At 35.8% G+C, this 27,835-nt stretch overlaps 2 protein-coding genes across 3 annotated transcripts in view; both read left to right on the forward strand.

Moving 5' to 3' along the window:
• LOC106071499 (putative ammonium transporter 1) overlaps positions 1–27,835 on the forward strand; it is a 153,830-nt gene that overhangs the window by 60,696 nt on the left and 65,299 nt on the right. For both annotated transcript variants that reach the window (XM_056043297.1, XM_056043298.1), the window contains 2 exons: positions 2,403–2,466; positions 13,226–13,364. In XM_056043297.1, the coding sequence (XP_055899272.1) occupies positions 2,403–2,466; positions 13,226–13,364 (203 nt within the window). The remainder of the gene's footprint in view (positions 1–2,402; positions 2,467–13,225; positions 13,365–27,835) is intronic.
• The window catches only part of LOC129928594 (zinc finger BED domain-containing protein 4-like), a 243,276-nt gene continuing 234,549 nt past the window's right edge, over positions 19,109–27,835 (forward strand). Inside the window, exon 1 of the mRNA XM_056043299.1 lies at positions 19,109–19,777. The gene's annotated coding sequence lies outside the window, so the exon portion shown is untranslated. The remainder of the gene's footprint in view (positions 19,778–27,835) is intronic.

Consider the following 27,835-nt stretch of genomic DNA (forward strand, 5'->3'; position numbering starts at 1 on the left):
GCATTTTTTTAATACCGGGTATGCTCATAGAATTTTAAGTGAGTACTTTTTTTTTCATATTGAGAGGGGGTTTATTGTAAATTTTGGAGTGGGTTTTAAAGTCAAAATCTTCCTTAACTGTGCTCGTGAAATTTGGGGGATTGTCGTTTGCATTTTTTTTTTGTTTTGTTTTATAGAAGAAGGAAATTTAACTGCGAAAACCCCTGGTAGGGGGTTTTAAACTCAAACCCCCTGGTAGGGGGTTTTAAACTCGAACTCCCCTGGTAAGGTGTTTTAAACTCAAAACCCCCCCCCTGGTAGGGTTTTAAACTCAAAACCCCCCTGGTAGGGGGTTTTATAACTCAAAACCTCCTTTGCTGTGCTGGGGCAAGTGATAGTTTAGTATTAAAATCTCACCTAAAATAAACAAAATCAAAGTAAAAAATCAGTCACTAAATTCCGTTTCCCCCATTTCGGGGGGGGGGAGTGTTGAGCCTCAACCCCCTGGCTATATATATATATACTAGACATATGTTACCCGCGACCCGCGGGTCTTTATTTGCGCATTACTTTCGATATAGTCACTGAGAGTGTTTTGTAAACAAACGAAATAATAATGTAATAAGTAAAGCGAATGTGTCAATGTAAAAATAGCTAATAGGCTTAAATCCATTTTTTTAAAAATTAAAACATTTGCTTTTGAATAATCTAGTGGATTGGATTTAGATGTATATTAAACGTAGCTAATGATCTTTTCACGTTATTTCTCTTTCGCTACGAAAATAAAATTAGTTTTGCGAAAATGGTTTACCCGAAGTCGATACATTCTTATCTATTAAAAACGAAAAGAGCGATAGCTTTGTTAAATAAATGGGATTATAAAGTGAACAATTAAACGAAATAATTTTTAGTACGCGATTCATGAATGAATATAGATCTAGGCCTATCTCAACTCGGCTTCGCAGCTTTCGTAAACGAGTGTAGCCTTAGAAAACCAAATTTGAATGTTTATTTGATCAAAATATGAAATGAATGGACTTTAATTAATATATTTATGTGTTAAAGTATAAAACTATCTGTGCGAAGAGAAGTTTTATCATCTTAGAGTTGGATTAGAGTTTTAGATCTAGGGATGGGATTATAAAGTAAACAATTAAACGAAATAATTTTTAGTACGCGATTCATGAATGAATATAGATCTAGGCCTATCTCAACTCGGCTTCGCAGCTTTCGTAAACGAATGTAGGCCTAGCTTTAGAAAACCAAATTTGAATGTTTATTTGATCAAAATATGAAATGAATGGACTTTAATTAATATATTTATGTGTTTAAGTATAAAACTATCTGTGCGAAGAGAAGTTTTATCATCTTAGAGTTGAATTAGAGTTTTAGATCTAGGGATGGGATTATAAAGTAAACAATTAAACGAATTAATATTTAGTACGCGATTCATTACTGAATTGTCTAATGAAAGAATGTTCGTCAGGAAATCTGTAGTCACAGATATCAGGAACTAATTAATGTAAAAAATGCTTTTGAAACACAAAATTGAAGGTTAATTTTATTATATAATGAAATCAATGGATCTTCTTTTGTCTTTTCATGTGTCAAAGTAAAAAACTATCTGCGCAAAGTGTATTTCTTAAAATTAGATCTAGGTCTAAATCCTTTCTATCTTTTCTCATGTCAACATTGTAGACATGGCCTAGATCCATAAAATACTATAGCTGTAATAGAGTCGGACAACTTTATTTTTTTTGAGGGTCTTACATTTGTTTTAGGGCTACAATACATTCACTAAGGTCTAAGTTGGTACCCAAGGAACATTCCTGCCTAGTTTTATCAAGATTGGTCAAGCGGTTTTGATGTCTATAAGTAACATACATACATACATACATACATACATACATACATACATACATACATACCCCTCACATTCTACTTTATAATATAGATATATATATATATATATGTATGTAGTATGATATAGAATAACTGAATAATAGAAAAAAAGTAAGTATAATTATTTCTAAAGTGCATATAAAAACATGTTAGGAATAGGAAGAAGGCAGAAAGCCTAAAATAGTTAAATAGACGTGCACTCATTATTATTGTTTCCTGCACTCTAGGATTGTCTCCTAAGATGTAAACTAGCACTTAAATTCCCCAAAAGAATGCTCCACAATAGAACGTAACATGTGTCTCTGTTGTTCTAATTAATTAATTACAGTTTTACTAAACGTTTACTCGGTCGAAATGCTATATGTTGTATAAAATAATGTCTTTCTATTTATTTAATATTGCATGGTATTCAATGATAATTTTTAATTTTAAATAACTAGTCCATAAAGAAATAATGAACGTGCTTTAAAAATGTAATGATTTCCTTTACATTTGAGACAAAACAATTTTATTTTCCACAGATTTGGCTTGTTTGGAAATAGTTGGAGCATACACGGTGTCATAAATGGAGCTTTTGTTTCTATGGTATTTTTATTTCAATTCATCAATTCAATTTATTTTAAATTATTGCAATAACTATTCTTTTTTCTTCTTTGTTCTCATTTTACATGGCGAAGGTTTCAGATCAGTAATCCTATATCTGAAATGAACCGTGCAGTGGTTTCCAGATCAGGCAGTTCTCCGTATAGTTTTTGTTGTATAGGAGGGTTTTGTGGCCAAAGTCTTATTCGGGCCTCTTGATATAGTATAAAAAATCAAACAAAGCATTAGGGTTTATTAAAAGAAATTTCTATAAATCAAATAAGAACATAAAACTAAAATGTTATTTAACCTTGTTTAGGACAATAATAGAATTTTCATCCTCTGTTTTTGGACCCCTAAACTCAAGAAAACATTAAGAAACTGGAACAGACACAAAATAGAGCAGTGAGATTCTTAACAAAAAGAATATTCACTTTTGACTAGAGTAACACCTTTAGCAATATCACTAAATTTAGAAAGCCTTCAGGATAGAAGACTCAAAAGTAAAGTAGCAATTATACATAAAACACTGAACCTTAACCTTCAAATACAAAAACAAAATTTAATAAAATACTCAGAAAGACGCAAAGATAAAGGCATTTTCATCATTCCATATGCTAGGACAAATTTGTACAAATGCTCCTTCTTCCCTAGCGCTATTAGACCATGGAATGACCGAATGGGTTGCCTGAGCTAGCCAGGAAAACCAGTGATTTGGCAGAATTTAGGTTAATATGCATGACTAAATGCATGACGCGTAGGACGTTATCATCTTTTTTGAAGTAACGTCTGTATTTTATAGGATAAAGATAAGATAACAATGCCTCAATTCAAGTCAGAACTTCATGGAACCTTCAGGAACCTGGAACCTTCCTGGACGTTGATCTCAAAAACGGCTAGATTTTCTTAGAAATTTAACAGTTGGTGTATATCTCTGAGAAAAGCATTACTACTCTATTGACCTCTTGGGGGAAAGTCTAGTTTGACTGTTATATTTCTTTAAAATAAAAAAATAAATAAATATAAATTTGGCTTGAGTACTAACTAGACTTAGATTTAGAGCAGGGGTGGGCAAATTACGACCCGCGGGCCACATCCGGCCCGTCGAAGCGTTTTATGCGCCCGCGGAACCTATTGAAATTAGGTGTGCCCACATATTATACATATAAGAAATGCATATATAATTTTAAAAATGTCTATATAATTTATTAAAACTTGCAATTCTTATGATGAAGAGGCTAAAGAAACACTGTCTACACGTCATTCTAAAAAATTAGAATAAACAAAGATTATTCTAATTGGCAATATGTCGAAACATTCATTCAATGCTATGAAGAACTATGTTGAAACTCTTGATTTGGCATAAAACAAGATGGCGAGTTTAACAACTGATGGAGCCCGTGCATTGACTGAGAAAAACTTAAGTTTGTTAATAAAATTAAAGAACAATATCCCATTCCCAATCATAAACTCTTTACACTGGAATGTCTGCGCAAAATTGCATTGAAAATCAAACATATTATTGATCCAATTATCTCATTGATCAAACTTATCCTAGCTTAGGGTCTTAAAAACAGGCAGTTCCGAGATGTACTTCAAGATTTGGAAACAAAACTTTCTAATGTTTGGTACTATACCACAGTAGCTTAACATGTGCAAGGTATTGAGAAGAATATGGGATCTCAGGGAAAAATTGTTATGACTGTGGCCTTTAAAAAAATAAATATTTCTAGTGAAGAGTGAAAGACAGACATCATGTTTTTCATCGGAAGTTTTGCAATGGGTTGTTGGCACATGAAATGTATGTGCATGTTAAATCTTTCCAACAAAGCTTTCTCGTTTCTCCAGCAAGTGAAAACAGGTTTTGTCATTTTTTTCCTTTGCTGAAATGTAAAACTTTTTCTATTGAAATGGTGGAAAAGAACTTATTTGGATTCTTTGTGGAATTTTAAAGCGAATTTTAAAACGTCAAGAATGTGGAACTAATTTTCAATACATTCAGCTCACCATTTAGTGCAGAAGCTGAGAGAACGTACTTTCAAGCAAATTATAAATCTGTGAGCAAGAACTTTTTTTGTTTGAAAATAACCACATTTAAAAAAAGGTCAATGCTGACTGTAATTTGAAAGAAGTCACCATGATAACATGTGCCGGTAGTAAGCTGTTTCCACAGTTCTACAACACGAGTGTAAACATTTAAATACTTCACATTAGGTAGAACTATCCATTTATGGTGAAATGTTATGATGTAACTCTTGTAGTTTCTCAATTGGTAGTGTAAAACAATGGACCTCATTCACCAATCGTAAATAAACACATTAATTAAGCCACGTTATAATATTGATAAAACAATGAAAAATACGTATCATTATGGATGGCATAATTTGTATAGAACAAGGGTCTCAAACTCATTTCAGCATATGGGCCACAGACGGCCACAGTGGAAAGTAACAACTATTCAGCGGGCCACACTACAAAAAGAGAATGTTTTTTCATTAAATTTTACGAACACTACTGTCACTGCAGTTAAATGCTAAAATAAAGTTTTTATAATTATTAATTACATTTAGTGTAGTTTATTACATGCACAGGCAGTTTAGTTTACTAAAATAAGTTGACGTTGTCTCTGTCACTAATTAAAAAGCAGAAACTGTAGTCCCCCCCCCCCCAAAAAAAAAAATAATTTCTAGGCCTACTGCAGATGGCTCGTCACTCATGTTTCTGTCCACTGAGAGCATTTGGCAGAGACCAGACCATCGACCCTGAAGTCGCGTGTAGTAGCAAGCCGCAAGGTTGCTCTCAGATGCTTATCAGTCAGTCTTGATCGTAATGCTGTTTTGTTAATCTTCATTCTGGAAAAAACTGTTCGCAAACGTACGTCCTCCCAAACATCGCTAGAATTCTAGCAGCTGCGCAGAATAAGTTTGGAAACTTCTCTCTGGGAAGAAACTGGTAGAAATCTGGAACACCAACATCAGCGTATTTTTGCTTTAGAACAGTGTCACACTGCAGGTTCGGTAGTTCCATCTGGACTTCCTCTGGAACGTTTTTCATTTTAACTGCGAACGGAGTGGCAACAAGGAAACACTGTAGTTCGAGAGCAGTGAATTGATGAAAGCGGTGTTCAAAATCTTCCAGTAGTCTGGAGAGGATGTCTACATAGTATTTCAGGCAATGTGGTTCAACCGTAATGCTCTGTAGAAAAGACAAATGAGTCAGGTTTCCATCTGCCAGCTGAGTGGCCCACAAAGTCAGCTTGTATCTGAATGATTTGATGTGGTCAAACATCACGGTAATCAGCTGCTTTGTGCCCTGTAGTTGTGAATTGAGTGCATTGAGATGTGCGTGATGTCAGTAAGAAAAGCAAGATCCGACAAAATATTGGGTCACTGAGCTGAGGTATGTTTCCGTCTTTCATTGCCATGAACAATGCTATTTCCCGTCTCAGTTCAAAAAATCTCTGCAGCACTTTTCCAGGACTCAACCATCTGACTTCCGTATGATAAAGCAACTCTCCGTATTCCGTTTCTAAATCAGCTAGAAATGACACAAATTGTCTGTGGTTGAGACTCCGTGCACGTATGAAGTTCACCGTCTTCTCGACAACATCCATCACGTTCTTTATTTGTAGACTTTTGCCACAGAGTGCTTCTTGGTGCAGAATGCAGTGTGTGGCTGCTAAAGGTCCCGCCAAGCTGAGCTGATACCGTTTCTCTACCATTAATCCAACAACAATAACCTTCTCTGAACACATTGCTGGTGCACCTTCCGTAGCCACTGAAACAAGTTTTTTCCCACGGTAGCCCACTCCTGTCAATACAAGCTTCCAGTTCTTGAAACACGTCGCGTTCATTCGTCGTTCCCTTCATGGGAATAGCTCTTCAACAATGTTCAAGTTTTCGTCGACCCCACGAATGAATACGACACAGTATGCAGTGTCTGTTACACCAGTAGATTCGTCCAGTGCAATGGAATATGCTACAAAGTCTTTTGCAGCGGCAATCAGTTGCTGTTGAACATTTGTCGATGACTCGGTGATCCTGCTTGCAACTGTGTTCGCAGACAAACTTAAGCCTTCGAAGTTTCTTTTTCTCGGGGATAATTTCACTCGCCTGTAGCATACACTCTTTTACAAATTGGCCTTCAGTGAATGGTCGTGATGCCATCTCGCTAACAACAAAGCTTGTCTTCACAGAATCTTCACTTGCAGTGGGCGGACACCTCATTTACTGATTTGTGCAGTTGTAAATTATTTCCCGGCTTATATGTGGTCATTGTAAATATTATCTAATTTTTTTTTAATTCGCGGACGTGGCCGCGGGCCACACAAAATTGTTTCGCGGGCAACATGTGGCCCGCGGGCCACCTGTTTGAGACCCCTGGTATAGAAGATATATAGAATCACGTGGCTAAATGTTGTTTGTTTACGATTGGTGAATGAGGTCCATTAGATCTATATGTAGATTTAGAATTAAGTACAATTGTGAAATAGCTAGCTTCTGTATTTTTCTCAGTTTAAGTACATATTAAATATATATATATGCAGCCCTCCATTCCTAAAAAAAAATTTAATGCGGCCTTCGATAGAAAAAGGTTGCCCACCCCTGATTTAGAGCAAATATCGATTTTGAAAGGGCTATCCCATTCTTGAAAATATTATCGCGTTAGGGAATTTCCAATTAAAACGCATTATTAAGTCAAGTGTAAATTAATGTTCAGGAAAATTTTGCGCATCTTCTTCTAAGTCTAGATTTAAAGGCCTATCATTGGAATTCGTCAATAATTATTAAAAAAAAAAAAAAAAAACATGGCATAGTCAGCCGTGTGTACTGATATCACTGGCGGATCCGGAAGGGGGGGGGGCGGACGAATTGTAGTATAGAATTCACACAATTTCTATACAAATTTTTTACTAATATATACTAGTTATTTATATTTCAACCTATTTTTATTATTTCGCCCCCCCCCCTCTAGTATGTTGGACGATTTGGTGGGGTCGGGAGGGGGCGATTGCTTCAATCTAAACTTTTGAGTGGGGGGCGGTCCAATTTATTTGTATAAATCACAGCTTGCTAACAGAATCAATTAAATATCTATATGATTAAAACTTGTCATTGATATTTTAACCGATCTTTATATTATGTCGTTCCCCTGTTGGCCGATTGGGGGGGGGGGGGCGAATATCTCTACTACCGTTCCCACCTAAACACTTTGAGTGGGAGGGGGCGGTCCTACTTTTATGGAGAAGTCATAGTTTGTGAACAAAATAAATGAATTAATATATACATTTTATATTATGTCGCTCTCCTTCTGATATCTTGGCCGATTCGGTGAGGTGGGGGGCGATTGCATGTACTGCACTCCCAATCTAGCCCTCTGAGTGGGGGGGGGGCGGTCCTATTTTTATGGAGAAATCATATTTTGTGAACAAAATTAGTTGAATATCTATATAATATAAGCTATGTATTGATATGTGAATCCATTTGTATATTATATCGTACCTAAATTTTTATCAAATTTTATGATTAGTAAATATGAAATGAAAAAGGGTTGTATCAGGTGGGAGGGGCGATACATGCCCATTGGACTAACCAATACTTTTTCTTTTTGTATTATAGTGAATCTGTCACTCATTATATATGCTATAAATTAAATTCTTATATTCTTTAATGCCAAATGCAATCGAGGATTGCGAGCGAGGATTAATCGTTTTCACTTTACCGCCCCTCCCCTTTCCTGGCGAAAACATGACGTTTTAAAACAGAATAGTCAAATATGGCGACAGAGTTTATGTAATTTTATATGAATTTATCATAATTACTTTAAGAAAGACTTTGATTAGGAAAGGTTAGAATTCATACGAAATTTTTCAGTATAAGAGTCACGATTGAGATGAGTTCTGAACCAGAATAAATTTTAAATAGTCACCTTTTTCCAACCTTTACCCATTACTGATTTGTTCTAGTTAAATAAATTTGGGACTATAACTCATAATTTATGCTTGAATCCTGAAAATGAAAACAAAAATTAGAGTAGAATCTAATTGGTCCACTTAATTTCTCCTCCCATTTCCGAAATTTTTTGTTTAGAGCTTTGAACTATAGTTCTGTAACAAAACAAAGTTACAAACATGCCTTTTGAACAAATGTATCACTTACAAATGAGCATTTTTTTTTTAAATATTATTTATCGATTTTTTTTTCGGCGGCGATCCTCAAAGCCTTAATCTAAATATGTGTGGTATCTTATCTTTTCAAGGAACAAATCGGTTTTATTTGCAATGTATTAAGGGCCTATAAATTCATATTAGAATATTTTCAATTAAACATTATTCAAAAGGTCCTTTTTTAATAGGATGAATAATGAGCTTTAAGTAAGGAGAATGCGTTTCTTCAGTGAAGAATGCAAGAAAACGCTTTTGTACGCTGTACGCACGTTTATGCATAGGGTTAGGGTTTACTGGGCGTTTGGGTTTAGGATTTGGAAAAAATCGCCCCCCCCCCACTCCAAAGTTTTGGATCCGCTAGTGACTGATATTATACGTTAACTAGGCAAATTTAAAGTTGCTTCATTTTTACGTAAATCAAATACAGATTACATCTAGATTCTAGATATAAAAGTATATCTAGATTTAAGATCTAGACTAGATCTTTGGAGTTCTGAATCAGAAGTCTATGTCTATTGCTAGATGTAGATGTCTGTGACAGGTTAGCGAAAGTGACGTGTGTTTGGCTGGTTTAATGTCTAGGGGATGATTATTTTTGAAATTATCACACACCAACCTATCAGAATATAAATCGGGAGCAGGCACGCAACGAGACAAGCAATGAAGAATATTTATTTACATAAATATTTACATAGAAGAATAAAAAGGGGGAGGGTTTGCATCTATCTCTAATCAATACTATATTTAATCATCACTCTTGCACTTAATAAGAGAGTATGTCACTTTGTCTTCTGAACTTAGCTGGTTGTCCTGTTGATGTCGCAGCTGGCTGTGATCCTGGCTTGAGGTTCTGCAGCTGGAGTTGGCGCTCTAGCGGGTAGAGGGACGCCGGTGATACAGTTCTTGTGGAGTCTCAATCCAAAGTTCTGATATCCGTAGTGGGCACAGTAGGGCGGGTGGCCGGCTACCGTGGGCACAAGTGTACTGCGGGCAGAGCTGATCTGCCGTGGGCAGCATCGTTTACAGGATAAGTCCAGTGAGTTGCAGAGGGTTTGGCGTAGCTATGACGTCTCGCACAGACTCTGGGTCTATAGGGATGTCGTACCTAATAAGTTGACAGGTGGGCTGTCGAATAGGCAGGCAAGAAGAGCCGATAGCGACAATTAGTAGAGCTGAGTAGATCCACGTAGGCAGTAGATGATACTCAATAGCAAGTAGGCCAGTGTGCAGTGCTGAATAGCACTAAGTACGAGGGCAATAAGCAATTGATTCGATAAATAGGCAAGTTCAGTGCTGAATAGCACTAAGCACATAGGCAGATACCTGAGGGAGGCTGGGGATAAATAAAGACAAGTTAGGACATGTCTCTCATACATCTTATTGATGCCCTCGACTGAGGTGCATTCGTCAGATTGGTAAAATTGCTTTTGAGCACAATGGGGAGATGATGACAAATGGGATTTGGAAAATAGATGGCTGATAGTGGCAATATAAAAATGTACATAAAAGGGGAAATAATAATCTCAAATAAACAACATAAGTGGAAAGAGAAAAAGGGGGGGGGGAGGCGGACGCTGGTCAGCAACCATGACGGTTTGTTTACATACGACCGTCGGCCGAGAACAATGGAGAGCGCTTGAAGGGAGAGTGTCCGTTCAAGGGGCGCAACTCTCGTCAAAGTAGAATGACTAAAGGGGAGATAATTCATATATCTTTTCTAAACGCAGTATTAGTGTGCTAGTAAATTATCAAGGGGGTCAGCCGAGATAAAGGAAATAAAATAAGAAGTACAAATATATACATGGTTGCATCAACGATCAATTGAGCAACGTAGCATTAATAGATTAACGCAATACATAAATATACATTTGCCATGTTTATGTTTTCTACTTACGACAGTGAGAAATACACAATGCACTAATTAAATATAAATGAAATAATAAAATACACATGATAGTATCCAGTGGGAAATATACACAAAGTAATTAAGTTGGAACTTGTGATTAAGTTCGGCTTACCACCAGGTATTCCTCTAAGAGTAAAAATAAATGAAATAGTCCAAACTCGACTGTTCAGCTAGGATGAGAGGGTCTAGCTTGATTTAATCTACCTTATAAAGGCCTGGGAGAGACGGGCGGAAACAGGATATGTCCTAGGCTAAGAATTATCTTACACGTGGGTGAATCCGACAAGAGTCGCACCTTGGAGTGTCACGAGGCGTATTGACCCGAGTAATCTCTTTGATTAAAGAGAGACGTGGGAGAGGGGGGGGGGAGAAAGATTGACTTGCATTCCACCCAAGGTTTTGTCGGCCGTCGGACATCCAGCGGGTAAGATCAAAGAGACTGTGTGTTTATCTTTACTCCGGTCAAGGGGAGATAAGTGGAAAAGCCGCCAAGGTGGTGGACTCAGTCTAGCCTGGAGAGAAACGGTGGGGCGGGTGAAGAAATTGGGGATAGGACGGGGAAAAAATTAAAATAAAATGAATAAATAATACATAATAATAATTAATGCTGTGATAAGTTTGAGTGACTCTGACGGCAAGCTTTTGACTTGTCACAATGTCCATATAATGAAAATACCAATAAATAAAAGCACAAGTATGCATTGCTCGCTATCCGAATCAGTAACATCATTCGTTCAAAAAGCTGACCGTGTCAAAATTACGAGTTCGATACCTAATGTTTTTTTTTATTATTATTTCATTTTATATTAAGTTTTATAATGTTGGTGTTGTCATTTTTCATTGTATTTTTTTTTTAATTTTTTACTTGTTTTATATCTTAAGCAAAAAAAAAATATAGAGCTCTTTCAGTTCTCTAACACTAATTTAACAAAGAATAAAAAATAATGATTCGGTCCATAGCATAACTTTGTCATTAAATAATAAGGCAATACACGAATACATTTTCTCCAATACACCGTGTCATATATCAATATATTAACAGCAATTAAATATAAACTGAAAAGCTAGTGCATTCCTTTAAATTTTTGAAATAAAATAGTTACTAGAATACCCATGGGCGTGGCCAAGGATTGGTTGCGGGGTGGGCTTTAAAGAAATCCCCCCCCCTTTTTCGTCATTTGTGTGTGTGTGTGTGTTTAATTAATCTTTATTACATTCCAGCCCTTTGTTCTTCTGGAAGACACCTAGCACTAGTAATTTAGACATATTCATATTCATATTCTGAGGCAGTGCTTTTTTTGTAAAAAAAAAAATAGGTGCAGGTACTCAGTGATTAGGTTGCCGGTACTCATTGATTTTGGATTGCCTAACTTTTAACTACTAATAAATTAATAATAAACGTTAAAATACAATAAAAGTAATATTATTCCCCACATTAAGAAAGGTGCCGGTACGGTTTACCGGTGGGCACCGTCACAAAAGAAAAACACTGCTCTGAGGTATCTAGATTATATTATCCTGCTATTAAAAATTTAATTCAAAAACCAATTCCACTATTTACTGCACCTTAGTAATGAAGCTCAGCGACTGGTAGAAATGTGTAACTTCTCTTGGCTAAGCTCATTGAGTTTGATGACTGTAGTTTGCGGACTCGAAGACAAGCCTTATTATTAATTTGCTTTAGATTTTATATCCAAAAGGAAAGTTTTATCGTTAAAACCATCTGCTGGGGTGTTTTAAACTAAAAAATCTTTGTTTAAACAAACTCAGAACCCCTTCAGCTACGCTCATAGAATTTAGTGACTTTAGTTTGCTTCAGAATAATATTGAAGATAGATGTTTTCCACCTCAAAACGTTTAGACAGCCTTCAGGACAGAAGACTCAAAAGTAAAGTACATGTTTTATACATAAAACACTGAACCATAATCTTCAAATACAAAAACAAAATTTAATAAAATACTCTGAAAGACACAAAGATAAAGACACATTTCTCGTCCCATATGCTAGGACAAATTTGTACAAATTCTTCCCTAGTGCTATTAGAGCATGGAATGGGTTGCCTGAGCTAGCCAGGAAAACCAGTGACTTGGCAGAATTTAAGTCATTGGTTAATATGCATGACTAAATGCATGACGCGTAGGACGTAATCATCTTCTTTTTTGAAGTAACGTCTGTATTATATAAGATAATATAAGATAAGACAGTCACACAATGTACTCAAGGAGAAGTCTAAAGGCAACTCAGATAAATTATGTAGTAAATGCGGCAAGAATTATTTTATCAGATAACGCTACTCTACTTATTCCAGAAGACTTAGAATAGTTTTATCAAACACGACGTGTTGTCCTGTTTGCTTTCATGTGAAAAATATGCCAAATAATTTTTAAAATTGTATTTCTAAACAATCAAAAGAAGACTATGGCTTGAATTTTACTGGTTCATTGGCGAATTCGAACGGGGCCGCCTCTGAGTTTGTGTTATAGTTTGTGTTATAACACAAACTCTTCTTGTAATCTTTTTATTCTTTGTTTTTGTAGGTAGTTAAATATTAGTCATGACCAATAGTCATTATTTAATAGGAAATTCATATGTGCTGTTGGTAACTTATTTAGTAGTAAATTCATATATACTGATGATGACTATCATAAAGTGAGGAATAATATTTGTATTCACATTTTGTTTCTTGTAGGTAGCTATTTGTGGTGGGTGTAACTCTATGCGACCCTGGAGTGCTGCTGTTGTTGGTTTTGTTGCTAGTTTTTTAATGAAAGCTTTTGAATATTTGTTATTGAAACTAAGGATTGATGATCCCGTGAATGCTGTAGGAAGTAAGTAATTACATATTGCTAATGCATTTTCATTTAATCAAGTATTCACAAGTCACTTTGTATAGCATTAAGGAATTAAACTGAAAGATAATTTTACATCTATTGTAAACAACATGTTATACAAATACACATGTGTTGTATGGCCAATACAACAGTGAACCTATGTTACCTAATTCATGAAGTAACAGGTAGCCCAATAAGGATGTAGTAAAATCTCAAGAAATTCAACCGTCTACTAATATTTGAATGTTAAACTCTTCATTAGCAACAGTTCATTTTTTTTTATCTGATTATCACCTTGCTATCTTTATTTGCTCAACAAAAGTAGTTCTAATCTCTTTATCTTCACGATATGTAATGCCATTGGCAATGTTGAGATTATTGGTTTGGTTTACAATAGAACCTTATTAGCAAGAGCTTATTACAATAAAAACATTGAAATAGCAGCTTCTTTTCAGACCATGCGGGCTATAGGGCAGATGATGTAAAGATCATAAATCTTATGTGGCCAATGGTTATCGAGAGTGTCATGTGGCCAGCACAACGACCAACAGCCTTTACTTTTCTCAAATAAATGTCAGGTACCGATTAGAATTGGGTGGGAAGCGTGATCGAGAGGCTAAGTGCGCTTGAACCTGACTTGGCTTAGCTACCTATGAAGGGGGCTCGAGGTTCGACACCCGACTCGGGCAGATTGCCTAAAGGCAGCATGGTAAAACGTTCTCCTAGATACCCCCTCCCTCCCACTGGTACACAAATGAGATTGGACCAAAGCGGTCTGAGCATGCTATAAGCATGAAAGTAGCGCTATATAAGAAGCCATAATTTAATTCACTCATAGGCGCTTCCAACTTCTAACTGTACTTCATATTCCCACAATGCAATGCAACAAAATCTTAACAGCGAACGACGCATGCAAGTAACGGCGTGGCAGATTGGACAAGGATTAGCAAACTTAGCTTTACTACATGCCATGTACTCAGTACTTTGGAAACTCACTGGAGTTTATGGTTCATTTTCTTTGTTCGTTCTTTCATTTTTAGCGGCCCCGGAAAGGGGAAAAAGACTTTGACTTTGTGTGGTTTGTCTGTTCGTCCGTACGTCCGCCCGTCCCTTTTAGATCTCGAAAACTAGAAAAGATAGTGAAAATTCGACATCATAGCATTTTAGACCTTTCTGATGCAACGGTTACTTTTGTATTTTCTGAAAGCGAAAAATATCCTTTTTAAGTCAATTATGCGAGCAGTTTTTATTTTCATAAAATTCACCATTTTTTAAAACTTTTCACTGTTATTAGTAACAAAAACTGGAGGCTATTTCGTAAGGTGACCATTTACCATATTTTTAACACAATTATGCAAACGGTTTTAGATTTTTTTGTCAAAAAAAATATTTTTTTTTACAATTGTATTGCTTAGTTAAGTAAGTTCTGTCATATTAACTACATTTACAGACAAAAGAAAAAAATCTATTTAGTATACATAGCTATAAGTGGAACATAATTTAAAACAACAATTAATAAGTACCACATCGTAATCCCATAAGTCTTAAGTAAAAGAATATATCATTATATGTAATTATGGCCATATGGGAGCAAACATTCACTCTCACCTATCTCTTGGACTGCTGAGCCTTTGGGGCACCACACAAGATCTGTCAACCTCTTTTCTCCATTCTTCTCTGTCATTTGCCTTTGATAGAATTTCATTCTGATATTCTTTCTGAAATTTTTGAAACCTGCCTTTTTACCTGCCTAGGTGGGTAACTCCGGGGGCCGATTTTGAGTTTGTGTTTTCTTATTATGAATGTTTCCAATGGGTGCAACGGTGAGGGCCCGAAAATGTTACATACAACAAAAATGTTGCCAGCTCTTTTTCTTAAACCGAGAATCATAAAGAGGTGGATTGACCCATAGGGTTCCTTTTCTATGTTTGTATCAAAACACAAGCTCTTTTATAGTTTTGTGAGTTCGACTTCCAAACAGGCAATGTTTTTCCTGTATAATTCTATGCTATTATTTTCTATAATAATGGTAGGTCTACAAGGAAAGAAAGAGTTAAACATATGACTTTCTCTTACAGAAATTTATGTGTGTTTCTTCATTTAGTTTTTTGTTTAGTAAAATAAAATACAGCTTTAACTAACACGTCAATCATAACTAAGCTATGCCATTTTTGTTTATTCATAAGCATATAAATGGTTAAAATAGTAAACACTTTTTTTTTCTGACAAAATATCAAAAAGGCAATTTGGAGAAATCAGGTATAAAATTATGGAAAAAAAAACATTTGGGAAGGGAAGAAATGTCAAAAGGAATTTGCCGGTGGGTCATAATAGATGCCAAAAGACTACTTCGTTGTTTGGGGTCTTTAGTTATATAGTTTAATTTTACGAATGATCCAGTTAAAGTTAAAATAATTTTAGCGGCCCCGAAAGGGGAAAAGACGCTATTAGTTTTGTGTGGAATGTCTGTCCGTCTGTCCGTCCGTCCCGTTTAGATCTCGTAAACTAGCAAAGATAGTGAAAATCTGACACCATAATATTTTAGACCATTCAAGGTTCTGATGCAACGGCTACTTTTTTCTTTACTGAAAGCGAAAAATCAAAAATTTTAAATCACTTATGCAAGCATTTTTTTTCCCATAAAAATAGACCACTTTTACAACTATTCACTATTAATAGTAACAAACACGGGAGGCTCTTTAGAAGGGGAGATAATAATTTACCATATTTTTAACATATTTATGCAAATGGTTTTAGATTTTTTGTCAAAATAAAGTTTTATTACATTTCTATTGCTAAGTTATGTAAGTTCTGTCATACTAACTAACATATATATATATATATATATATATATATATATATATATATATATATATATATATATATATATTGGCCTCCTTCAGTCGTAAAACGACTATAGTTCATCTCAGAGCATAAGTGAGATGAAAGCCTGGGCATTATGGTTGGAACGATATCACCCACACAGCAGTTCCACCTCTCTCCGCGCAGTTTGGGATCAGTAGCGCCGCAGGCTCGGCCAGGCTGTAGCACGGTGTTCCGCAAGGTTGTTAACGCCGGAAGTGATAATGATCTTAAGCCCATTATTAGAGATTTATAGTTTGGCGATACAAAAAATCTAAGAAAATGAAGTTTACAAGATTACTATTCGTTTTAATTTAGGTCTAACTTATAATGCATACTAATTAGCTTTTTCTCTTTAAAAAACTGCTTGCATAACTGATTTTAAAAATTAGATTTTTCGCTTTCAGAAAAAAAAAAGTAGCCGTTGCATCAGAACTTTGAATGGTCTAAAATATTGTGATGACGGATTTTCAATATCTTTTCTAGTTTACGAGATCTAAACGGGACGGACGGACAGACATTTCGCACAAAACTAATAGCGTCTTTTCCCCTTTCGGGGGCCGCTAAAAAAGGGCTTTTTATGCAGAGACTATTTTTACAGTAGCATTACGCCGCGGCATTGTATGGTGCTAAACTAATTCCTTAAAAAGTTCAAATAATCAGATTTTATTTATTTTTTATTTAGTGCCCCCATCTGGATAAAAGCCGCTTATTTTTGTGCGTTTTGTTTGTTGGTCACGTTGATATAGACAACAACAACAACACTAAACGCTATTGAAAATCTGATTTAAATCTTTAATGTTCCTTCCAAAACATTGCAATAGTTTTAAGTATCTATAATAGATTGTTGCATATGTTTTTGTGAAAAACAAATCAATGCCAACGAATGTTTGTTTTATCTTCTAACTTAGATTACACGTAATTTCCGTGCTATGAACTATGAAGAACTATGAAGTTGTTCCGGACATTGTTTTGTAAGAAAAAATATGTCAAACGATTATTTGAAATATCATTGACTTACATTACCCTTATATTCTTGGTCAATAAGTCACTATATTTTAATTATCGATATCCAATAGTTCCATATTTTCAATTTAAAACAAATTTATGTCAAATGACTTTTTTTTTCAAAAATATCGACAATATGTGGTTCAGGATTTTAAAATAAGAAAGTAATTTACTAGAAAAGATTATTGAAAAACACTTTGTAGACTTATTTTACATTGAATTTATTTTCTTGCTGAAACATAACACAAGTTTTTTTTTATTGTAAAGAATGTTCCGGATTTGGTTTTGAAAAAGAAATCAATCTACATTACTTAAATTTTCTTACAAATAGTCGCCAAAATTGTTCTAAATTTTATATTTATGTAAAATCGCACTTCTGTCGTACATTACATTTAATTTTCTAGCTAAACGTTTTAAAATCTGATTATCGTTAATATTATGTTTCGATTTTTAAGGAAAATAACTTCCTAATACCAGAATATGGTATAAAAATCTCTGCACAAGGCTATGTTACATTTAATTTTCATATGAGACCATTCCAAAAATTTAATTATCGGAATTAGATTTATCTAGAATTCTCTTTTTCTCTCAGTATATATAGTGTATGTATTGTAGCCCAAACTTAAGACCCTCAAAAAAAAAGTTGACCATCTCTATGAAAGCATTATAACTTCATCAATCTAGGCCATATTTACATGAGAAAAGATAAAAAGGATCTAGATCTAGATCTAATTTTAAGAACTACACTTTGTGAAGATAATTTTTTACTTTGACACATGAAAATACAAAATATAGTCTATTGATTTCATTACGTAATAAAATTAACCTTCAATTTTGTGTTTCAAAAGCATTTTTACATAAATTCATTCCATATATCTGCGATTACAGACGTCCTGACTTACTTTATAATCCATTTCATTTAACAAATCGGGTAAACCTGTTTTAATTGTACTTTATATCCTATTCATCTATCGCTCATTTCGTTTTTAATAGATATGAATGTAACGGCTTCGGGTAAACCAATTTTCGCAAAACTACTTTTATTTCGTAGCGAAAGAGAAAAACTTGAAAGGATCATTAGCAAAGTTTAAGATACATCTAAATCCAATCCACTAGATTAGTAAACACAAACTAAGGCCCGCAGGCCGCGGGTAATGTCAGGCTAGTCTACTTTATAAAGTAGAATGTGAGGCGTATGTATGTATGTATGTATGTATGTATGTATGTATGTATTAGGGGTGCACCGGATAGTCTCTCCGGCTCCGGCTTCTGCCGAATATCCTGCATTTTTTACTATCCGGTGCTATTCGGCTCCGGTTGGATATCACTACCGGATAGTAAACCGGATAGTAAAAAGTACATAATTTAATATGCATAAAGTGGACCTCGTTCCATTTCTGTCTGTTATAGAATGTATTAATGTTTATATGAAAACAAAATAATATGCTTAAAAATAGAGCCATTATGAATATGCACCAAACATCGTTTATTATAAAGACAAGGCATGTTAATAACTTAATATAAATAGAGATGAAACTTTACATCATAAATGCGCTTTACATACAGAGCAACAATGGCTGGCACTTTTTTCAATTTGTCTTGACCTTTGAGTAAGTTAGTTAACATGTTAAAATGCTACATTCCTTGACTACGTCATGCTGACCAGACGTCTGTCTAGCTGTGCGGGTATATCTCCAGAGGTAGAGATGAACAACTCCCACCCCCTTTTATTTGTTTAGTCCATCACATTGAGTTTTTTATGGGCGGGTAACCACAAGTTAAATACGATGGACGTAGGTTTAATGTCAGCGTATTGACACTCTAGTGGCCACACCTTTCGAGGGAACTGAGTTTGTTTACTTAGTAGTTAATCTTTATTGGGGGTGGGGGGGCTGGACTACAAGAGCCACACCTCTAAGGTAACCAGGTAGATTTCTAGATGAACAACTCCCTCCCCCTTTTATTTGTTTAGCCCATCACATTGAGTTCATTGATTGACAGGTGACCCCAAGTCAGATACGATGGACGTAAGCACTCTCTAGAGGTCACATGAGGGAACTAGGTTTGTTATTGGGGGGGGGGGGTAGACTAGACTTTACATTATAAATTCGTATTACATACGTAGCAGCGATGTCTGGCACATTTTAAAAGCTTGTCTTGACCTTTGAGTGGACTTGTAAACACGTAATATTCCTTAACTACGTCACACTGATAATCTGTCTAGATGTGTGGGTATATCTCCAGATGTAGAGATGAGCAACCCCCACCTCCTTTTGTTTGTTTAGTCCATAACATTGAGTTCACAGATAGGCAACTGACCACATTAAGCCAGATGTCAACGTGTTGACACTGTCTAGAGGTCACATCTTATGAGGGAACTGAGTTTGTTTACTTGGAGTAGAATTTTTATTAGGGGCGGGACTACAAGCCAAATCTCTATTAGGTTAATCTAGTATGAGTTTGTTTATTATGAGATAGGTTGTCAATCAAGGGTCTGGACCACAAACCAAATTGTTAAGACATATTGACACTGTCTAGAGGTCACTAGATGATGGCACTAAGTTTGTTTACTTGAAGAGAAATGTCAATTAGAGCGCTGAACTACAGGACACACCCCTACAAGTATTTTGTTACACAAGCCACGGGTATAAAAGTGGCTTGCAAGGGCATTTAGTAAATTAAATACTAATAATAATGGCTGATAAAAAGTCATCACTTATATGGCGTTACTTTAATGTCAAAACAATGGAAAACTCTAAAGCAGTTTGCAATGCTTGTAAAATAGTAATGTCACGTGGTAAACCAGGCAAACCTAAAGACTTCTCAACCACCACTCTGATTAGTCATCTACGCTCGAAACACCCAGACTTATTCAACGAACCTCGTTTTAAATCTCTTGTACTAAATGAGAATGCATGCACTGAAGCAAAGGCAGGAGTCCTAATTTGTGCAACACGTCACCAAAATCCTGTCACAGAAAGTGTAACACAAGCACACCTCTTCTCTGAAGCAGTTGAACCGCCAACAAAAAAGGCCAGGTTAGCTGAATCCAGTTTGTGGGACTGTTTTGATGAATTGGTGGCACAAGAAGAAGCTAGTGTACCAACGGTCGTCAAAGTACAAAGCCAGCAAGATATGATTGATGAAGAGCTGTCCAAATACCTGAGTGAGCCACTGATTCATCGAAAAGATGATCCAGTTTTATGGTGGAAGGTTAATGCCAGTAGATTTCCTGGATTAGCAAAGGTTGCTCAAATCTAACTAGCACCACCTCCAACCAGTGTGCCATCGGAGAGACTGTTCAGCGTCGCTGGACGAATTATCAATGACTATCGTACGAAACTTATACCAGACAATGCTGAAAAACTATTTTTCTAAAATATAACTCATCTTTAATATAACAAACAACTAATGAATTCATTTGAAACCTAGTTCTTGTCATACAGATTCATTTTCTTTTTGCTGTGCTTCAATGCTTTAACTTTTAAAGGATGTGTATATGTTTATTATATTAAATTAGCATTATGTATTCTTTTGTAAATAAATAAATAAATATTACTGTTGAATTACTTTTTCTAACGTGTTAACTTTAAATCTTACTCTTGTGTTATGCGTGTTATGCGTGTGTTGATTGAATCACAATATTCTTAATAATAATTTAAGAGTGTTAAGTAACTCCTCGTTATTACTGAAATTACTTAAGATATTTACGTAGCCACTATCTGTATTAGGTACAAACCAGAAGCGGTTTGTGGCCTTTAAAACACGAGCCTAATGACAAGTTGATGGTGTCATATACATGAACACAAACATCCACCCACTATACAACTTAGACTGTACTTAAGAGAGATTAATGCTATAAAACCAAGATTGAACTTTACCTTTACCTTAGTTACATATAAGTTTATATATTCTGCATGAGTTATCCCACATTCTACTTTACAATTAGCGGCCTCATACATACGCACACACCATCTCATGTTACAAAGATTAGTTTATGATAAGCATATCTGTAAAAAAAAATGCTCAATCAGTAATAGATTTTAAAGTAAGAAAGTAAATAACAAAATAATATGAATATAGGTATGTTATTTAGAAGATTTGCAAAAACTTCAGTAAAACGAGCTGTTTGAGTCATGTAGGTATCCGGCTCCGGCCAAATATCTAATTTTACTATCCGGTTATAACCGGCTCCGGCCGGATATCAAAAAGTACTATCCGGTGCACCCCTAGTATGTATGTATGTATGTATGTATGTATGTATGTATGTATGTATGTATGTATGTATGTATGTATGTATGTATGTATGTGACGAATAGAAATAAAAACCGCTTGACCAATCTTGATAAAACTTGGCAGAAATGTTCCTTGGATACTAACTTAGACCGTAGTGTATGTATTGTAGCTCTAAAACAAACTTAAGACCCTAAAAAAATAAAGTTGTCTGACTCTATTAAAGCTATAGTATTTAAGGATCTAGGCTTTGTTTACAATGTTGACATGAGAAAATATCGAAAGGATTTAGATCTAGAAGTACACTTTGCACATATAGTTTTTTACTTTGACACATGAAAATACAAAAGAAGGTCCATTGATTTCATTATATAATAAAATTAACCTTCAAATTTGTTTTTCAAAAGCATTTTTTACATACATTAGTTCCTTATATCTGTTACTACAGATTTCATGACGAACATTCTTTCATTAGACAATACCGTAATGTTACACATCTTTCCATGCCTAGGTCTAAAACTCTAATTAAACTCTAAGATGGTATAACTTCTCTTCGCAAAGATAGTTTTTTGGTTTAACACATGAACATACTAATTATAGTCAATTCATTTCATATTTTAATCAAATTAACATTCAAATTTGTTTTTCTAAAGCATTTTTTCATGAGTGCAACTCTATTCTTAATATCGCGTGAAATAAGGTCTATGAGTTATTTTTAGGTCCGTTCATAATACTTTTTAGCGGCCCCCGAAAGGGGAAAAGACGCTATTAGTTTTGTGCGAAATGTCTGTCCGTCTGACCGTCTGTCCGTCCGTCCCGTTTAGATCTCGTAAACTAGAAAAGATAGTGAAAATCCGACATCATGATATTTTAGGCCATTCAAAGTTCTGATGCAACGGCTACTTTTTTTTTCTGAAAGCGAAAAATCTAATTTTTAAAATCAGTTATGCAAGTAGTTTTTTAAAGAGAAAAAGCTAATTAGTATGCATTATAAGTTAGACCTAAATTAAAACGAACAGTAATCTTGTAAATTTCATTTTCCTGAACATTTTTCATTATTGCGAAATTTTTTTTTTTTTTTTTTTGAGGATTCGAATAAGAGGTTGAGCCTTTTCAAAACAATTAGATCAATTATAAGACATCAGTTAGGCCAGGGGAGTCGCGGTGGCTGAGCGGTAAAGCGCTTGGCTTCCGAACCGGGGGTCCTGGGTTCGAAGCCTGGTGAAGACTGGGATTTTCAACTTCGGAATCCTTAGGCGCTCCTGAGTCCACCCAGCTCCAATGGGTACCTGATATTAGTTGGGGAAAAGTAAAGGCGGTTGGTCGTTGTGCTGGCTACATGACACCCTCGTTAACCGTAGGCCACAAAAACATCTGCCCTATAGACCACAAGGTCTGAAAGGGGAACTAGTTGGGCCAGGTTCACATCTAACTTTGCATTCACTTGCACCTATCCTTTGATCTGCTGTACCGTTGGGGCACTACACAAGATCTGTCAACCTTCTTTCTCCATTCTTATCTCTCATTTGTCTTTGATATAATTTCATTCGGATGTTCTTTCTGAAAATATTGAAGCCTGCCTGGGTGGACCACTTCGGGGGCCTATTTTGAGTTTGTGTTTCCACACCAACTGTCTTTGTAACCTTGTTAACATATTGTAACATTGCCTCCCTTACATTTATGTAATTGTTTTAGAATTGGTGTATTTTTATGAAATCATCGCTTGCATATCTAATTTTAGAAACTAAATGGTTTGCTTTTAGAAAACCATAAGTAGCCGTTGCAACATTTCAAGTCGCATCGTATGGTAAAATAATAATAACTGTCTTTGTAACCTTGTTAACATATTGTAACATTGCCTCCCTTACATTTATGTAATTGTTTTAGAATTGGTGTATTTTTATGAAATCATCGCTTGCATATCTAATTTTAGAAACTAAATGGTTTGCTTTTAGAAAACCATAAGTAGCCGTTGCAACATTTCAAGTCGCATCGTATGGTAAAATATTAATAACTGTCTTTGTAACCTTGTTAACATATTGTAACATTGCCTCCCTTACATTTATGTAATTGTTTTAGAATTGGTGTATTTTTATGAAATCATCGCTTGCGTATCTAATTTTAGAAACTAAATGGTTTGCTTTTAGAAAACCATAAGTAGCCGTTGCAACATTTCAAGTCGCATCGTATGGTAAAATAATATTTTTCATTTCTCTTCTAGTTTTCGAGATCTGAGTGTGAAAGAGGGACAGAGGGACTGATGAAGGTTTTGCACAAACCTAATAGCGGCTTTTTCACCTTACGGGTGCCGCTAAAAATCAGTCACTAAATTTCGCTTTCATGCGAAAGCGAATTGTCGAATTTGTCTGTGTATTTAATCTTTAATTAAATCTGTGTCACGTTTCTACTTGTTGTCTGTCATAAATTTGTAGCAATATTTGAATTATGCATGTAATTACAAACTAGAAACACAAATGCATTCAATAAAGGCTAGATGTAGATCTATTGTATTCTATAAATATAGACATATATATATTTTATATGGTGTCAGAGTTACGCAAGTGAAGAGTTAGATTTTTTTCCCTCATTGTTACCGTACAAGGGCTTTCTTGCACATTATGTCTTATAAATTAGTACATAGAAATCTGGATTTTTCTAAGTTCCTGTACTTGGTTCGTAATAATAAAACAGCATCTACCTGAATAAAGTTTAGTAAAAATCAAATACAAACACACACACACACATATATATATATTAATATATATATCATGGGCGTAGCCAGGATTTTTTTTCGGGGGGGGGGGTTGGGGGGGGGAGCCGCGACCCCCCTCCCGCGAATTTTTTTTTATATGTATTTATGTGTGTGTGTGTGTGTGTGTACATAATCTTTATTGCATTCTGACTCTTCATTCTTTCGGAAGACGTTTATTGTGCCCTAGAATAGGTTCTTCCATGAGTTAGTGGAAAAATTGTAGATTCCCCCCGAATACTAGCAAGGGGGTCTGGGGGAGCGCTAGGAGCTCCCCCAGCGCGGGGCGAAGCCCCGCCGCCAAGCACTATTTCTGAAATTGAAAGCCAACAAAATGCATATTCTGAGGTATCTACAGTGCATTTTCCTGCTATTAAAAAGTTTTATTTCAAATACCTAATGTGCTATTCTTACTAAATTAGACCCTCCCGCGCCGTTTGGCGCATTTGCCGTCAAGCTGTTTCCATAATATTGGTGATTCCCTGCCATTACTAGCGATTGGGTCTGGGGAGCGCTAGCGCGGGGCGAAGCCCCGCCGCCAAGCACTATTTCTGGTATTGAAAGCCAACAAAATGCATATTCTGAGGTATCTACAGTGTATTTTTCTGCTATTAAAAAGTTTTATTTCAAAAACCAAATGTGCTATTCTTACTGACCCTACCGCGCCGTTCGGAGCATTTGACGTCAAGCTGTTTCCATAAAAATCTGTCACTGGTAATGTCTGAAGCCTCTTCGCACCTGCCATGAGGACCTCAATGAATGAGTGGCGTCAAGTTGTACTAGGATATCATTGCAACTCTTCTTATGCGTAATTCATTTTGTCGGAGAACATGTCTCGCAAACCTCATGCGTCGCTCTCTCACAATCTTACTAAAGGGTCGACTCCCAGTTCGACATAGGATTTCCTTGATTTAAACCCGATCTCTATAACTGACTCCTAATATTTGTCTTAGCCATCTTTGTTGAGCCACATTTAGTGTTTTTCAATTTCGGCAGATGACTATTCACTGCAGTTTATTAATGGAGCCCCGCCACTGGTAAAAATGTGTAACCACTCTTGAATATGCTCTTGGAATTAAGTGACTGTAGTTTGCTTTAGATTTTATATCGAAAATAGAAGTTTTATCGCTCATAGCATTTTGAGTGCGTAATTTACTTTTTTTTCTTACACTGAAGATGTATTTTTTAGCCTCAAACACCCCTGGCGGGGGGTTTAAACTCAAAACCCCTTTGGCTGCGTTCATAGATTTTAGTGTGAGTAATTTGCTTTTATTTATATTGAAGAGGTGCTTTTTAGCTTCAAACTCCACTGGAGGGGAGTTTAATCTCAAAACCCCTTTGACTACACACAAAACATTTTGAGTGTATAATTTGCTTTGTTTTTATTATTAAAGAGGTATTTTTTACCTTCAAACCCCGCTGAAGTGGGGTTTAAACTAAAAACTAAGTCAAAACCCATTTAGCTACGCTCATAACATTTTGAGTGCGTAATTAACTTTTTTTTATATTGAAGAGGGGGTTTATCGTAAATTTTGGAGGGGGTTTTAAAATCAAAATCTCCCTTAACTGTGCTCTTGGAATTAGGGGATTTTCGCTTGCATTTTTGTTTTGTTTTATAGAAGAGGGGGGTTAACTGCAAAAACCCAAGTAGGGGGTTTAAAACTCAAAACCCCTAGTAGGGGGTTTTAAACTCAAAACCCCTGGTAGGGGGTTTTAAACTCAAACCCCCCTAGTAAGGGGTTTTAAACTCAAAACCCCATTGGTTGTGCTGGGGCAATTGATGGTTTAGTATTAAAATCTCACCTAAAATAAACAAAATCAAAGCAAAAAATCATTCACTAAATTCCGATCCCCCCCAAGGGGGGGGGATTTCATTTCGGGGGGGGGGTTTGAACCCCAACCCCCCCCCCTGGCTACGCCCATGATATATATATATATATATATATATATATATATATATATATATATATATATATATATCGCCCCCGAAAGTGGAAAAGACTCTCTTAGTTTTGTGTGGAATGTCTGTCCGTCCGTCCCGTTTAGATCTCGTAAACTAGAAAAGAAAGTGAAAATCCGACATCATATTATTTTAGACCATTCAAAGTTCTGATGCAATGGCTACTTTTTTCTTTTCTAAATTTCTAAATCACTTATGCAAGCAGTTTTTTCATAAGAATACACCAACTTTTACAACTATTCACTATTAATAGTAACAAACACGGGACGCTCTTTAGTATTGGAGATAACAATTAACCTTATTTTTAACACATTTATGCAAACGGTTTTAAATTTTTTGTCAAAAAATTATTTTTTTTTACATTTATGTATTGTTAAGTTAAATAAGTTCTGTCATAACTACATTTACACACAAAAAATCTATTTAGTATGTATATAAGTTGGACAAAATTTAAAACAACAATTAATAAGTAGTTTTTCATATTATCGCGTAAACTGCAGCGCTGGTATATTAATATAGAACACTTAACTAAAGGAATTTTTTGTACTTCAGGCTTTAAATAAGAGATTGATCTACAAAACAATTAGATCAATTTGTTATTCATTAAAAGACATCAGTTAGGCCAAGTTCACATCTAACTTCATATTCACTTTCACCTATCCTTTGGTCTGCTGGACCGATGGGGCACCACACAAGATCTGTCAAACTTCTTTCTCCATTCTTCTCTGTCATTTATCTTTGATAGAATTTCATTCTAATGTTCTTTCTGAAAATATTGAGACCTGCCTTTTTACCTGCCTGGGTGGACCATTTCGGGGACCGATTTTGAGTTTGTGTTGCCACACAAACTGTCTTTATAACTTTGTACCGTAATAAAAAAGCACTGTATCGCTTTCTCTCTCTCTCTCTCTCTCTCACAGTACTCACAAAGTGGGGGCTCCTCTCTCTTCAGTACAAAAGAGTGCGTGATGTAGGTGTGGCCAATCCTAAGTCTGGACATGGTCGTGCTACCACGACTTGTCAGACCCTTAGATGTGGGCCGCCACCTGACATCCGCCACAATCTGCCTGAGTTTACTGTGAGTCTCAGCCTCCCATCGGTTCTGCCACTCTCGATAGGTGGCAGAGGCAATACTTTGTCTCAGGTCCGAGTAGGGAATTTGGGTTCCTGACACCGCATGATTTAGGGCTCTCTTTGCTTCTCTGTCTGCGGCTTCGTTTCCCTCAATGCCAACATGGGAGGGGACCCAGATGAAGGTGACATCCCTACGGTCGGCTGTTATTTGGTCCAACAGCTTCAGGCTCTTATGTACCAATGGGATGTCAGTCTTCATCCGCCCCAAAGCTTGCAATGCAGATTTGGAGTCGGAGCAGATTATAAATTTCCTCCTTTCTGATGCTTTTACGGCCATAAGTGCAAGCAATATTGCGTGCAATTCGGCCGTAAAGATGGAGCAGCCATCGGGGAGTCTACGGGAGATTGTTTTGTTCCGAAAGGAGCAGGCACACGCGACCTTTCCCTCCATTTTGGATCCGTCTGTGTAGATGGTGCCACAATCTCCGTAGCTCTCCTGCAGTTCCCTAAAGTGGGCTTGTAGTATGCTTTTGTCTGTATTTTCTTTTTTGAAATTGAGGAGGGATAAATTTAATTTGGGTT

Source organism: Biomphalaria glabrata, chromosome 10 (assembly GCF_947242115.1).
Source record: "Biomphalaria glabrata chromosome 10, xgBioGlab47.1, whole genome shotgun sequence".
Taxonomy (NCBI): Eukaryota; Metazoa; Mollusca; class Gastropoda; family Planorbidae; genus Biomphalaria; species Biomphalaria glabrata.